This window comes from Camellia sinensis, chromosome 12, assembly GCF_055761805.1.
Source record: "Camellia sinensis isolate YWXY chromosome 12, ASM5576180v1, whole genome shotgun sequence".
In the NCBI taxonomy this organism is placed as follows: Eukaryota; Viridiplantae; Streptophyta; class Magnoliopsida; order Ericales; family Theaceae; genus Camellia; species Camellia sinensis.
Window position 1 is genome coordinate 25,430,001 of NC_138972.1, and position 15,049 is coordinate 25,445,049.

General features: G+C 37.1%; 1 protein-coding gene across 1 annotated transcript; it reads left to right on the forward strand.

Annotated features, from left to right (window-relative positions):
• The first annotated feature begins 6,265 nt into the window (after window positions 1-6,265).
• LOC114270499 (uncharacterized) lies at window positions 6,266-11,726 on the forward strand. The gene is made up of 6 exons (XM_082896716.1): window positions 6,266-7,296; window positions 7,403-11,069; window positions 11,147-11,206; window positions 11,309-11,359; window positions 11,486-11,632; window positions 11,718-11,726. The coding sequence occupies exons 1-6, from the start codon at window positions 6,266-6,268 to the stop codon at window positions 11,724-11,726; spliced, it is 4,965 nt and encodes a 1,654-aa protein (XP_082752842.1).
• Window positions 11,727-15,049: the final 3,323 nt, after the last annotated feature.

A 15,049-nucleotide genomic window follows, 5' to 3' on the forward strand; every position in this document is an offset into this window, starting at 1 on the left:
AACTGTTTTGTTCAATGAACCAATTGGTTTAGGCCGCTAATTGTTGCAGTTGCTTATGTGGCCAAGCTTAATTCAAACTGATCTTGCATAGCCTCTAAGAAATAGAAGTTTCTGAGTAATTGTAGCATAAGGATATTAGTTAAACTTAAGCACCTCATTTAAGGTTTTCTAAATCAACTAAGTGTTCAATTCTTAAGTCCAAAGGGATGAATTTGAATTCCCTTTGATTTTCTTTCCTATTATTTTTTCTTTCCTCTAACTTTCTCTTCTACCTCTGATGAAGAATGTTTCTCTCTACCTTTCTCAGTCCTTCTCCATCATTCTCTATTTTGTTCTAGGAACAAAATTGACTAGACTGCTAATTGTTTCATTTACTTAAGCGGCCAAGTTTAACTCAAACTAACCTTGTTTAGCCTCTAAGAAAGAGAATTTTATGAGTCATTGTAGCTTAAGGAAATTAGTTCAACTTAAGCACCTCATTTATGGTATCTACATCACCTAAGCGTTCAATATTTTTTGGTGAATATAAGCATTCGATTCTCAAATCCAAAATGATGAACTTGAATTCCTATTGATTTTCTTCCTATTTCTTTTTCTTTTTTTTTCAAACTTTCTCATCTAGATCTCAAGAAGGAATGTTCCTCTCTGACTTTCTTCGTCCTTCTCCTTCCTTCTCTATTCTGTTCTTGGAACTAAATAGCTTAGGTTGTTAATTGTTTCATTAGCTTAAGTGGCCAAGTTTAACTCAAACTAACATTGCTTAGCCTCTAAGAAAGAGAATTTTCTGAGTAATTATAGCATAACGATATTAGTTTAACTTAAGTACCTCATCTAAGTTTTTCTAAATCAGCAAAGTGTTCAATTCTCAAGTCCAAAAGGATGAATTTGAATTCCCTGTGATTTTCATCCTAATTTTCTTTCTTTTCTCTAACTTTCTCTTCTCGTTTTCTTTTGTTTTTTTTTTTGGGGGGGGGGAGGGGGGAGTGAATAAGAAATAAATAAAACAAGAAAATTTACACAACTACAATTTCTCTTTCTTTGCTCCAACTTTCTCATCTAGCTTTCAAGAAGAAAGCTTCTATCTAACTTTCTCCGTCCTTCTCTACATTGTTCTGGGAACTAATTAACTTAGGCCACTAATTGTTTCATTAGCTGAAGTTGCCTAGTTTAACTCAAATGAACCTTGCTTAGCCTCTTAGAGATGGAATTTCCTGAGTAATATTAATTTAATGATATCAGTTTAGCTTAATCACCTCATTTAAGGTTTTTTAAATCACATAAGTGTTCAATTCTCAAGTCTGAAAAGATGAATTTGAATTCCCTTTGACTTTCTTCCTATTTCTCTTTCTATTCTCTAACTTTCTCTTCCAGCTCTCAAGAAGAATGTTTCTCTATAACTTTCTCCGTCCTTCTCCATCTTTATCCTTTCTGTTCTGGGAACTAATTAGCTTAGGCCACTAATTGTTCATTTGCTCAAGTGGCCAAGTTTAACTGAAACTAGCTTTGCTTAGCCTCTAAGAAAGAGAATTTTCAGAGTAATTGTTGCGTAACGGTATTAGTTCAACCCAAGCACCTCATGTAAGGTTTTCTAAATCACCTGAGTGTTCAATTCTCAAGTCCAAAATGGTGAATTTGAATGCCCTATGATTTTCTTCCTATTTCTCTTTCTTTTCTCAGACTTTCTCTTCTCGCTCTCAAGAAGAATGTTTCTGTCTAACTTTCTCTGTCCTACTCTATTTTGTTCTAGGAACTAATTTCCTTAGGCCACTAATTGTTTTCATTAGCTTAAGTTTCCTAGTTTAACTCAAATTAACATTACTTAGCCTCTAAGAAATAGAATTTTCTAAGTAATATTAGTTTAACAATATTAGTTTTGCTTAATTATCTCATTTAAGGTTTTCTAAATTACCTAAGTGTTCAATTCTCAAATCCAAAAAGATGAATTTTAATTCCCTTTGATTTTCTTCATACTTCTCTTTCTATTCTCTAACTTTCTCTTCTAGCTCTCAAGAAGAATGTTTCTCTCCAACCCTCTCCGTCCTTCTCCATCCATCTCTATTTTGTTCTTGGAACTAATTAGCATAGGCCACTAATGGTTTCATTAGCTTGAGTGGCCAAGTTTAACTCAAACTAACCTTGCTTAGCCTCTAAGAAAGAGAATTTTCTGCGTAATTATAGCATAACGATATTAGTTTAACTTAAGTACCTCATCTAAGTTTTTCTAAATCAGCAAAGTGTTCAATTGTCAAGTCGAAAATGATGAATTTGAATTCCCTGTGATTTTCATCCTAATTTTCTTTCTTTTCTCTAACTTTCTCGTCTCTTTTTCTTTTGTTTTTTTTCGGGGGGGGGGAGGTGACTAAGAAATAAATAAGACAAGAAAATTTAGACAGCTACAATTTCTCTTTCTTTGCTCCAACTTTCTCATTAACTTTCTCTGTCCTTCTCTATCCTTCTCTACATTGTTCTGGGAACTAATTAACTTACGCCACTAATTGTTTCATTAGCTGTAGTTGCCTAGTTTAACTCAAATGAACCTTGCTTAGCCTCTTAGAGATAGAATTTCCCGAGTAATATTACTTTAATGATATCAGTTTAGCTTAATCACCTCATTTAAGGTTTTCTAAATCACCTAAGTGTTCAATTCTGAAGTCCGAAAAGAAGAATTTGAATTCCCTTTGATTTTCTTCTTATTTCTCTTTCTATTCTCTAACTTTCTCTTCTAGCTCTCAAGAAGAATGTTTCTCTATAACTTTCTCCGTCCTTCTCCATCTTTATCTTTTCTGTTCTGGGAACTAATTAGCTTAGGCCACTAATTATTTCATTTGCTCAAGTGGCCAAGTTTAACTCAAACTAGCTTCGCATAGCCACTAACAAAGAGAATTTTCAGAGGAATTGTTGCATAACAATATTAGTTTAACGCAAGCACCTCATTTAAGGTTTTCTAAATCACCTAGGTGTTCAATTCTCAAGTCCAAAATGGTGAATTTGAATGCCCTATGATTTTCTTCCTATTTCTCTTTCTTTTCTCAAACTTTCTCTTCTCGCTCTCAAGAAGAATGTTTCTGTCCAACTTTCTCCGTCCTACTCTATTTTGTTCTAGGAACTAATTTCCTTAGGCCACCAATTGTTTTCATTAGCTTAAGTTGCCCAGTTTAACTCAAACTAACCTTGCTTAGACTCTAAGAAAGAGAATTTTCTGAGTAATTGTAGCTTAATGATATTAGATTAACTAAAGCACCTCATTTAAGGTTTTTTAAACCAACTAAGTGTTCAATTCTCAAATCCAAAAAGATGAATTTTAATTCCCTTTGAATTTCTTTCCTATTATTTTTTCTTTCCTCTAACTTTCTCTTCTACCACTGATGAAAAATGTTTCTCTCTACCTTTCTCAATCCTTCTCCATCACTCTCTATTTTGTTCTAGGAACAAAATTGCCTAGACCGCTAATTGTTTCATTTGCTTAAGCGGCCAAGTTTAACTCAAACTAACCTTGCTTAGCCTCTAAGAAAGAGAATATTTTCAGTAACTATAGCATAACGATATTAGTTTAACTTAAGTACCTCATCTAAGTTTTTCTAAATCAGTAAAGCGTTCAATTCTCAAGTCCAAAAGGATGAATTTGAATTCCCTGTGATTTTCATCCTAATTTTCTTTCTTTTCTCTAACTTTCTCTTCTCTTTTTCTTTTGTTTTTTTTTTTGGGGGGGGGGGTGAATAAGAAATAAATAAAACAAGAAAATTTACACAACGACAATTTCTCTTTCTTTTCTCCAACTTTCTCATCTAGCTTTCAAGAAGAAAGATTGGAACTAATTAACTTAGGCCACTAATTGTTTCATTAGCTGAAGTTGCTTAGTTTAACTCAAATGAACCTTGCTTAGCCTCTTAGAGATGGAATTTCCTGAGTAATATTACTTTAATGATATCAGTTTAGCTTAATCACCTCATTTAAGGTTTTCTAAATCACCTAAGTGTTCAATTCTCAAGTCCGAAAAGAAGAATTTGAATTCCCTTTGATTTTCTTCTTATTTCTCTTTCTATTCTCTAACTTTCTCTTCCAGCTCTCAAGAAGAATGTTTCTCTATAACTTTCTCCGTCCTTCTCCATCTTTATCTTTTCTGTTCTGGGAACTAATTAGCTTAGGCCACTAATTGTTTCATTTGCTCAAGTGGCCAAGTTTAACTGAAACTAGCTTTGCTTAGTCTCTAAGAAAGAGAATTTTCAGAGTAATTGTTGCATAACGATATTAGGTTAACGCAAGCACCTCATTTAAGGTTTTCTAAATCACCTGGGTGTTCAATTCTCAAGTCCAAAATGGTGAATTTGAATACCCTATGATTTTCTTCCTATTTCTCTTTTTTGGGTAAGTACTCCTTTTTTTGGGTAAGTATGGGTAAGTACTCCTATTTCTCTTTCTTTTCTCTACCTTTCTCTTCTCGCTCTCAAAAAGAATGTTTATGTCTAACTTTCTCCGTCCTACTCTATTTTGTGCTAGGAACTAATTTCCTTAGGCCACCAATTGTTTTCATTAGCTTAAGTTGCCTAGTTTAACTCAATGTAACCTTGCTTAGACTCTAAGAAAGAGAATTTCCTGAGTAATTGTAGCTTAATGATATTAGATTAACTTAAGCACCTCATTTAAGGTTTTCTAGACCAACTAAGTGTTCAATTCTCAAATCCAAAAAGATGAATTTGAATTCCCTTTGATTTTCTTTCCAATTATTTTTTTCTTTCTGTAACGCCCTCAAAATAATACATAAGACCCATCACTTTAGACATGCATTGATATAAAAGAAACCAACCATCTTTCCATTAATCAGAGTAGTTCTTACAAAAGTATTACATGTTAACAACAAAACCAAATGCCCTACGGGCTTACAGCTTTCCAAGTTAACACTTGGTTACAAAAAAAAGAGTACTAACTCAATACATATTAAGCCCTTGGCTTGAATTTACATGTAATACATCAAAAGAAAGCAAATAACAAAAGCAGTCTGTCTGCCTCTAGCCTCCCAAGCTATGTCCTTGGAGGTGGCATGCTACCTATACCTGAAAATGATGTCCCATAAAGGGTGAGCCACAGCCCAGTAGAAATATGCTAAACCAGCTATGAACAATGACTAAAAGATTAGCAGTTGATACATGGTCAACACCGATACACTCACTTATATCACATTCCGGTTTCATGACATTTAAGTCCATGTTACATTTCATTTCTCATTTCTTTTTCACCCTTGAGTTTGAAAACAAGGCATGAAACTTAGCCGCATAACTTGATGAGAATAAGACTCATCTTAAAAATACTTTCAAAATTCATGGTGGATACACATTTTGATGCTGTATCAATAACACATAAGCCGCTCCCATACTATACGAACGATACACATTTTGGTGTTGTATCAACATGACATAGAAACACTTTTATACTTCACAATTGATAACGATATACATTTTAGTGCTATATCAAATCAATCTAAACACTTCCATAATCAACACTTGATACACATTGTAGTGCTGTATCAATGTCACACACAACCCGGCTTAGAGGTCCATCCCTATCTTCCCCTAAACCGTGGAGTACATCCCCTATCTCCTCCCACACACACAATGTATATAAACATAGATCATATACAAAAACAATCAATACATAAAGTCGATGTATCATTCCAACCGCTATATTCGATAGCATACTCAATCGATTAGTTTTAGTTTGCCTAATCATCATGCATTGTCTACAACAATCAAGGTTATCCTCCACCGATAGCCCAAAGCAATTATTTCTAAACAGGAAATAAATGCACCAAATGGATATATTATCAACATTCAACCTGGGTGAGCGATTAAATGAATCCAACTACACCCGTTAATCCCATAATCTTTTCAATTTGAATACTCTCAATTCAATTCTTCATTTCTCAAAATTAATTACACAAATTAATTTATCAAACTAATTAGGGCATTTTCCTATAATTAACATAACAACCCCAAGGTTCCACTTTTAACCATAGTTCATCATCTATATCATTTCTCTATGCCAAACATGCATATAGGTTTAATTAGAAATAAAACCCCATCTTTCTTAAAATTACACAAAGACCCAAACTTTCTCAAAATTACCCAACAACCCCCAACATATCAAAATGCTAAAATTCAAAGACAAAGCTTATAAAGAGGAGTAGGGTATCCCTACCTCGAAGTTAGAGCTCTAAGAGAGAAGGAGAAGAAAGTGAAAATGCTCCAAACACCACGATTCTTGGATCAAAATGAAGCCCTTTGGGGATAAGGGAGTGGGATACAATTATTTGCGTAACAGTGCTTTTGGGATGTGGAAAACTCAGGGGCTCAAGGAGGTTCTTACTAATGGGGATGGGTTTATGTTCTTTATATTTGACACCCCTGATAGTTGCAGAGAAGTTCTTGAAGGAGGTCCATGGTACATAGGAGGTTATCTTCTTATTCTAAAACAATGGAAAAGGATGATGAAGCTATCTAAAGATAAATCCACAAAAATTCCAGTATGGGTGAAGTTCTTTAACATCCCCTTGGAATATTGGGATCCTGATGGATTAAGTAGGGTTGCAAGTGCAATTGGACATCCCCTCTTTATGGACCAGCTTACGGCTCGGGGTAGTAGGGTGGCTTTTGCTAGAATCTGTGTGGAAATTGAGGCTACCTCAAAACTGCCCACTTATTTTCAAATTAGACATGATGATGAAGTTGTTCTAATCCGAGTTGAATATCAGGGGCTGCCGTCAAGGTGTCAACATTGCCAAATATTTGGACATAGTACTCAAAAGTGTGTGTCTCAACAGGTGGCTAAGTTGATTTCTATGCAGAAGACATCTGAGGAAAATGTAAGTGCTCTAGACGAGGGTTGGACCACTGTCGCAGCTAAGGGGAAGAGGAAGGTGGGTGATCCTGTGCTGGAAACTATCCCAGAAGTGGTGGAACTCCCAGCTCCAGCTTCTACAGCAGACCCAGTTCCAGCTCCAGCTCCTGAAACTGCTCCCACTGAGGTGGACTCATCTGATCAATCCTTTGACACTCAGGAGACTTCTGTGACCAAGAGCTTATCCGGGGAGGAGCAAAGCTCTGAAAGCAGTGATGTGGATAGGTTCCAAAAGAAGGTGTTCGAGATTGCAAAGCTGGTGGTCCCCAATGCTGCTGAAATGTTGGACACTGCGATTAAAGAAGTTAAGGCTGAAAAGGCGATCCATAGTTCTGCTACCCCATCCCAGCAGGTGAAGAACAGACCCTCTGGCAAAGGCAGCAGCAGCCAGAGGAAGAAAAAGAGGTAATCAAAGTTTCAGTTGGTTGTGGGTTTTGTCTTTTTTGTGGGTTTTGTCTTTACCTCCTTTTTGTGTCCCTATGAATGTAAAAATTGCTTCATGGAATGTTAGAGGTTTGAATGATCCCTCTAAACATAAAGAAGTTAAAAAGTTCGTGCTTCAAGAGAATATTCATGTCATGGGGATTTTGGAAACCAAAATAAAACAGTCTAAAGAGAGTAGTATCTGCGTTAAATGTTTTGATCAATGGTCTATGCTCTCTAACTCACAACCAACTGAAACTGGTAGAGTCTGGGTGTGCTGGAACAATGTTTTTTGTGATGTTCAAATGATTTCTATGTCTAATCAGCATATTTTGTGTAAAATTATTGAATTGGCTTCCAATGAAATCTTTTATGCAACTTTTGTTTATGCTGAAAATAAGCACACATTGAGAAAGGTTTTTTTTGAATCTATGCTTGATATCTCCCGTGTTAAATCCAAAGTTCCTTGTGTTTTTCTGGGTGATTTTAATGCTATTAGATACCAGCAGGAAAAAATTGGGGGGACCTCAAATTGGACTAATGATAATGAGGAATTTAATTCTTATATTAATGCTTCTGAGCTGGCTGATTTGTCTTACGGTGGTTGCCAATTTACCTGGGCTAACAATAGGAGGGAGGGGACCTATATAGCTACCAAAATTGATAGAGTTCTGGTTAATGAGGCTTGGTTGGACAAATTTCCTGAGGCCACTGCCCAGTTTCTCCCCTCTGGTATTTCTGACCACTCCCCTGCAGTGGTCAATATCAGTGCCACCAAGTGCTCTTTCAAAAAACCTTTCAAATACTTTGATTTCTGGTCTCAACATCCAGATTTTCTGGGTACTGTTTCTAACACCTGGGGGCAGTACATTCAAGGGGTTCCTATGTTCAGGGTCTGTCAAAAACTCAGAAAGCTTAAAGCTAGTCTCAAGCTTCTGAATAAGAAAGACTTTAGTGACATATCTACTCATGTCCAAATTGCAAAAACTAATCTGGATCTTATTCAATATAAACTTGACAAAGACCCTTTGAATAGTGTTTTGCAAGCCCAAGAGAGAGAGGATCTGAATAAGTATATTGAGCTTAGCAAAGTAGAAGAGAGCCTTGCTCTTCAAAAATCCAGAGTGCAGTGGCTTGGTCTTGGGGATAGAAATAGCAAATTCTTCTTTAGGTCTGTGAAAAGTAATATCAATAGAGGGAAGATTTTGAGTGTTGTCATGAGTGATGGTTCTAGGTCTACTCACAGTATTGATGTTCACACCTCCTTTATTAATTTTTATACCAACTTGTTTGGTACCCCTTCTGTGGATCAGTACCAGGGCCTTGAGAGGATTCAATCTTTGGTGGATAAGAAAGTCTCTCTCTCTCAATCTGTTTCAATGTCCAAGCCTGTGTCTGAAAATGAAATCAAGGAGGTTTTTTGGTCTTTAAAGTCCAATAAAGCCCCTGGCCCGGATGGGTATTCCGCTGGTTTTTTTAAGAGCTCTTGGGATATTGTTGGTAAGGATGTCATTCTAGCTATTAAGTCTTTCTTTGACTCTGGTAAACTTCTTTCTGAGGTTAACAGTACCATTATAGCTCTTATTCCTAAGGTTCCCAATCCTACTCATGTTGGTGACTATAGACCCATCTCTTGTTGTAATACCATCTACAAATGCATTGCCAAGATCATAGCTAATAGAATTAAATTGGCCCTCCCTGATTTGATTGATCCTGTGCAGTCTGCGTTTGTTCAAGGTAGAAGGATCTCGGACAACATTTTCTTGTCCCAAGAGATTATGAGAGGTTACCATAGGAGTTCCCACTCCCCTAAGTGTGCCATGAAAGTTGATATCATGAAAGCTTATGATACTGTGAGATGGGACTTTATCATTGATATCCTTAAAGCTATGGCTTTCCCTCCTTGTATGATTACCTGGATAAAGGCTTGCATTACGAGTCCTTCTTTCTCGATTTGTATTAATGGGAGCCTTCAGGGGTATTTTAAAGGGGCGAGGGGTTTAAGACAAGGGGACCCTATGTCCCCGTATCTCTTTGTGTTGGCTATGGAAATTCTTGCCAGAATTCTTGCTGAGAAATCTAGGAGCCCTTTGTTCAAATTCCACTGGAGGTGTGAGAAAACTAAAATTGTTAACCTTTGCTTTGCTGATGATTTGATGATTTTCAGTAAAGGGGACCCTGGTACTGTTTCTCTTGTCATGCAGGGATTGGATGAATTTAGGAATCTGTCTGGTCTTACCCCTAATTCTAGTAAGAGTAACATTTTTTTCTCGGGGTGTAGTAGTGAGCTTAAAGAGAATATTCTTCGGATAGCCAATTTTACTGAGGGCTCCCTCCCAGTGAAATACCTTGGTGTGCCTCTTATCACTACCAAGCTTAAAGCATCTGATTGTCATACTCTGGTTGAGAGAATTACTAAGAGGATTAAAAGTTGGACCAATAAACTGCTTTCTTATGCTGGTAGAGCTCAACTCATCCAGTCTATTCTATTTTCTATGCAAGTGTACTGGTCCTCTCTTTTTATCCTCCCTAAGAAAATCATTGGTGACATTGAGAGACTCCTTAGATCTTTTCTTTGGTCTGGGGTTGAGTTGAAGAAACATAGTGCTAAGATTGCTTGGAGATATATCTGCAGGGAAAAAAGTGAGGGTGGCCTTGGTTTCAAAGACTTAGCTACCTGGAACAAGGCTGCTATAGCCAAACATGTTTGGTACTTGTTTTCTGGGGGTGATTGTTCCATGTGGTGCCAATGGGTCAAGGCTTACTTGCTTAAAGGGAGGAGCTTTTGGGCTGTTAGAACTCCTAGTGATCCCTCATGGGTTTGGAGGAAAATCCTGTCTCTTAGGCATTTAATCTATCCTCACATCAAGTTTAAAATTGGTAATGGGGAAAATGTGTTCCTGTGGTATGACAATTGGCATCCGCTTGGTTCGTTGTGGCATAGGTTTGGTCCTAGAATTCTTTATGACACTAATCTTCCTGACAGCACCAAGGTTAGCTCTATAGTCTCTAATGGTTCTTGGAAGTGGCCTATCTCTAATTCTTGGGAGATAAAGGAGTGGATCTCTTCTACCCCTTTATCCTTCCTACCTTCCCTTGGCTCTTCTGATACTCCGTTTTGGAATTTGGCTGCTGATGGTGACTTCTCTATCCAGTCAGCTTGGGATTGTTGGAGGGATAAGGGCCCCAAAGTCACTTGGTCCAAACTTATCTGGGGCCCCCCTTCAATCCCTAGGGTTAGTTTTATTGTTTGGTTAGCCATCAATGAGAGACTTAATACTGGTGATAGACTCAAAACCTGTGGTCTTGTTACTAATCCTTGCTGCCCTTTCTGTCAAGATCCTGAGGAGACACATTCTCATCTTTTCTTTAGATGCATATTTTCTTCTAGGATTTGGGGTGGTATCCTTGCCAAGAGTAAATCTAACTGGCCTTCTTTGCCTTGGTTGGAAACTGTTGATTTTGCTGTTAGATCTATCAGTGGCACCTCCTTGAAAATGGTGATTCTTAAGCTATCATTTCTGTGCACTGTCTACCACATCTGGATAGAGAGGAATAGTAGGATCTTCAATAAGGTCCAAAAGCCTGAAGAGGTTGTTACTAACTCTATTATCCAAATGGTTAGGGGTAGGCTTCTTTCTTTGGAAAATGTTAAAATTTCTGCAGGTGATAATTGGCTTTTGGAGGAATGGAGTCTTCCTCTCAAACTCTTGCAGCAGCACCATACTATTGCAGCTGGCCGGAGAATGAGTGATGTGAGGTTACATACATTGAGGGTTGAGTGATGGTGAGCAACTACTGTGGGGTTTACTAACTGGGTGCTCCTTTGCAGGTTATCATGAATACTAAATCTTCTCCTACATTGATGGGTCCGTATGGAGGGTTGAGTGCTGTGAGCTACCTATATATTTCCAGACATTGTGGGTTGAGTGATGAGAGACAATACACATACTTTATGCTAACTTTTATTATATCTTATATATGGTTTGTGCAGGTTCTTGGAGCTTTCAAGTATAATGCCCTTCTGATCCTTTCGAGGTATCATGTGAGTTGTGGGCCTAGTGTTGTGAGATCATATATGGAGTGGAGAGACATAATGTGTTGTGGGTCGAGTGAGGAGAGCTCCTATATTGTGTGTCTGTTATTTCTTCTCCTTTATGATTTACGACAGGTTCACTTGTTGGTGAGGAGGTGTGGTGCTGCGTACAGTGCAGTTGCAGGGAAGTGCTGCTGGCATCCTTGGCTTTTGGCGTGGAAGGGTGCTGGATACATGCTACACAGATTCGGGTGGCAGTATGAAGGGTGTGTCTGTACCATGGTGATGGCTGCTGCTAGCGCCTTGCTGTGCTACAGGAGGGAGAAAATCAGTTGTTCTTCATTGCTTTTTTTGCATAATTTTGCAGTGTGTTTAGCTTATTCCTACGGGCTGTGTAGGAGTATTTTTGTGCTTCTTTGTATTCCTAATAGCTGTCCTAGTAACCATGTTTCGGCTTGCACACATTTTAATAGTTTAGTTTTATTTTTGTTTCTCATTCCTAGCCCTACGGGATGTGTAGGGAATGTTGTTTTTTGTTTTGGCTCGTGCCTTTTGTGGATACAGTGTCCAGATTCTCTTGCTTGGTGCTACAGTAGCAGGAGGTTCTCTTCAAGATCATAGCCTCCTGGATCTATGCTTCAGTTTGCTCTCTTCGCCTAGGTTGTTATAATTGTTTATATTTCTTGTTCACTCTTCCTATTGCTAGATTATAGGAATGGTGAACAGGTTGTTGGCTTTTGTTCTGTCCTCTGTATAGCTGTGTTAGGTCCTGGGGTATGCCCCTTGTAGCTGTGTAAATTTTCTTGTTTTATTTTATCTCTTATTCACCCAAAAAAAAAAAAAAAAAATGAAGCCCTTAGCGATCAACACACTTTTTACAAAGGCCGGAGGATAGGGAGGCACTCTAACTAAATCAAACCCTAGAGAGAAGGGAGATCCTAGATAGAGGAGCTCTCAAAAGTGTTTTTAGAAAGTTAGAGAGAGAGAGAGAATGTAAAAAGTGATTTTAAAATGCCCAGCTGCCAACTGATATACGACACTCCGCTTGTGTAACGCCCTCAAAATAAACCCATAATATCATACATTCAAGATATAGGAAAGAGATATTATATTACAATCATCAGAGTATTCTTACAAAATGTATTACATATTGACAATAAAAGTAATAGCCCTATGGGCTTACAACTTCCCAAGACAACGGTTGGTAGGAAAAAGAGAGTGCAAACTCTATACAAAGAAAGCCATTGGCTTGATATACATGTAATACAACAAAACAACAAAAGGTGGTCTAATAGCCTCAAGCCTTCCAAGCTACGTCCTTGGAGGTGGCATAACACCTGTACCTGAAAATGATGTCCCATATAGGGTGAGCCAACGCCCAGTAGAGATATGCTAAACATAGTATGAACAGTAACTAAAACGTTAGCAATTGATAAACGTTTAACTCTTACACAACAACTTATAACACATTACAATCCCATGACTAATATGACCATGTTCTATTCCAGTTTCTGTTTCTTATCAAATTCTCAATTCATAACTATGACTCATAACTTGGCCAATCAATTTAAACGAGATCACATCTCATGTCAACCGTATTTCTATTTCAGGCGAGATAATAACTCATTTTAAACATTTCATACCTCATAATAGATACACATTTTAGTACTGTATCAATCTCAAACAAAACACTTCCATACTTCACAAATGATACACATTTTAGTGTTGTATCAATAACAAACAAAAACACTTCTATACTTCACAAATGATACATATTTTAGTGTTGTATCAATATCAAACAAAAATCCGGTTTAGAGGTCCATCCCCCATCTTCCAATAAACCGTGGAGTACATCCCCTATCTCCTCCCACACAAAACAATGTATATAAGCGATTAACATGTACAAATTTGATCAATCAATACAAAATTTTGATGTATTATACCAACCGCCCTATTCAATAGCATACTCAACTGATTAGTTTTAGTTTGCCTAATCCCCATGTCCTTTCTAATTTGAATATTTCCTATTCAATTTCTCATTTCCCTAAATTAATTATACAAATTAATTTATCATAACAATTAGTGCTTTTCCCCATATTCTCAACATCAACCCTAAGGCTCCAATATTACTAACAACCTCAACAATCTCTATTTTAGACCCAAAACACGTATGGATGAGTCAAATAAACAAAACCCCTCTTTTCAAAATAGCACATTTCAAAACCCTAACTTCCCAAATCAAACCATTTAAACAAAAGCCCAACGTCTAGGTTAAAGCTCATAAAGATGAGTAGGAATCCCAACCTCGAAGTGAAGAACTCAAACGGAGATGATGACCAAAGACCAACGTGCTCCAAATCCCAAGTTTCTCAGATTAAAACGAAGCCTTCAACCCACTCTATCTTTTTAATAAAGGACTAAGGTTAGATACTCACCCTAGGTAGATCAATTCTTAGAGAGAAGACAAGTTTAGAGAGAGAGAGAGTTGGTTCTAGGGTTTCAAAAGAAAAGATGATGAAAAAAAACATGTTTAACCTGCTGCTGCCTACTGATATATAACAGGCCATTAGGACCTTACAGTTACACCAAAAATAATGACCATTAAACAAGAAAATGGTTACACCAAAATAATGACCATTAACCAAGTTCATGAATTTTATTTAACCTCCATTTATGACCAAGAGGTTACCAAAGTAATGAAACCCCATAAATAAATATAAGATATTAAGGATTGGTCGCTCCAATGGACTACTAATAAGGGTAGTAACTGAACTACTAATAAGGATATTAAATGAACAAGTTTGTAACCACTAATAAGGATATTAAATGAACCATTATGAAAATTTAATGCACACTAACCCTTGGTTTCCAAACACAACCAACCTGTTTTAAACCTACCCAACACGACCCAAGACTCATATACAAAGAGTAAAGGATGGAAACGGGAAAAAGACAACAACACATCTACAGAACCGAGTTTGAAATACAATTAAACAATGAAGGGAAAACTGGGATCGCTATAACCTCCCCCCCCCCCCTTAAAGAATTTTGTCCCCGAAATTAGGTAAATAAATTTCAACAATATGATTTCTCAATTCTCAACAATATTACAATTCAATATTCATCAACCTGACCCATTACCGGTTATTCCATCTCTATTCAAGAGGCAAATCACAACATATAACATAGTTCACAATTCCATAACATATTCAATGCCAATAATATATTTGCATTTCTATAACACATTTAACATATACAACGCTAAATTAAACTTCTATTTTCAAGGCATGACCAACCATTACCATACTTACCATTGTGACTCTACTCACGGGTCACACCCTAACCACGGGTTATACACCCAACCAACCCTAACGACAACATCTCTTAACCTAACCAGTATTAAGGTATACACCTAATGCATTTGAACATAGCAAAAGAATTCTGAAACTTAAGAGAATATCCATTATACTACTACCCGGGATATAATACCAGTTGCTCACAACACGCCACTCCCCGATGCTAACAACCACAATCTTAACAAGGGCTAACACTCCCTCAAATGAGACAACCATTCAGTACGTATGCAAATTCGGCAACGTCACCTACCATGATGGTGTAAGTCTACTCCTAACGAAATTATGCGCTATGCCTCCGTAAAACATCATGCTAAATATACAAGACCTAGTAGTAATCGCACAC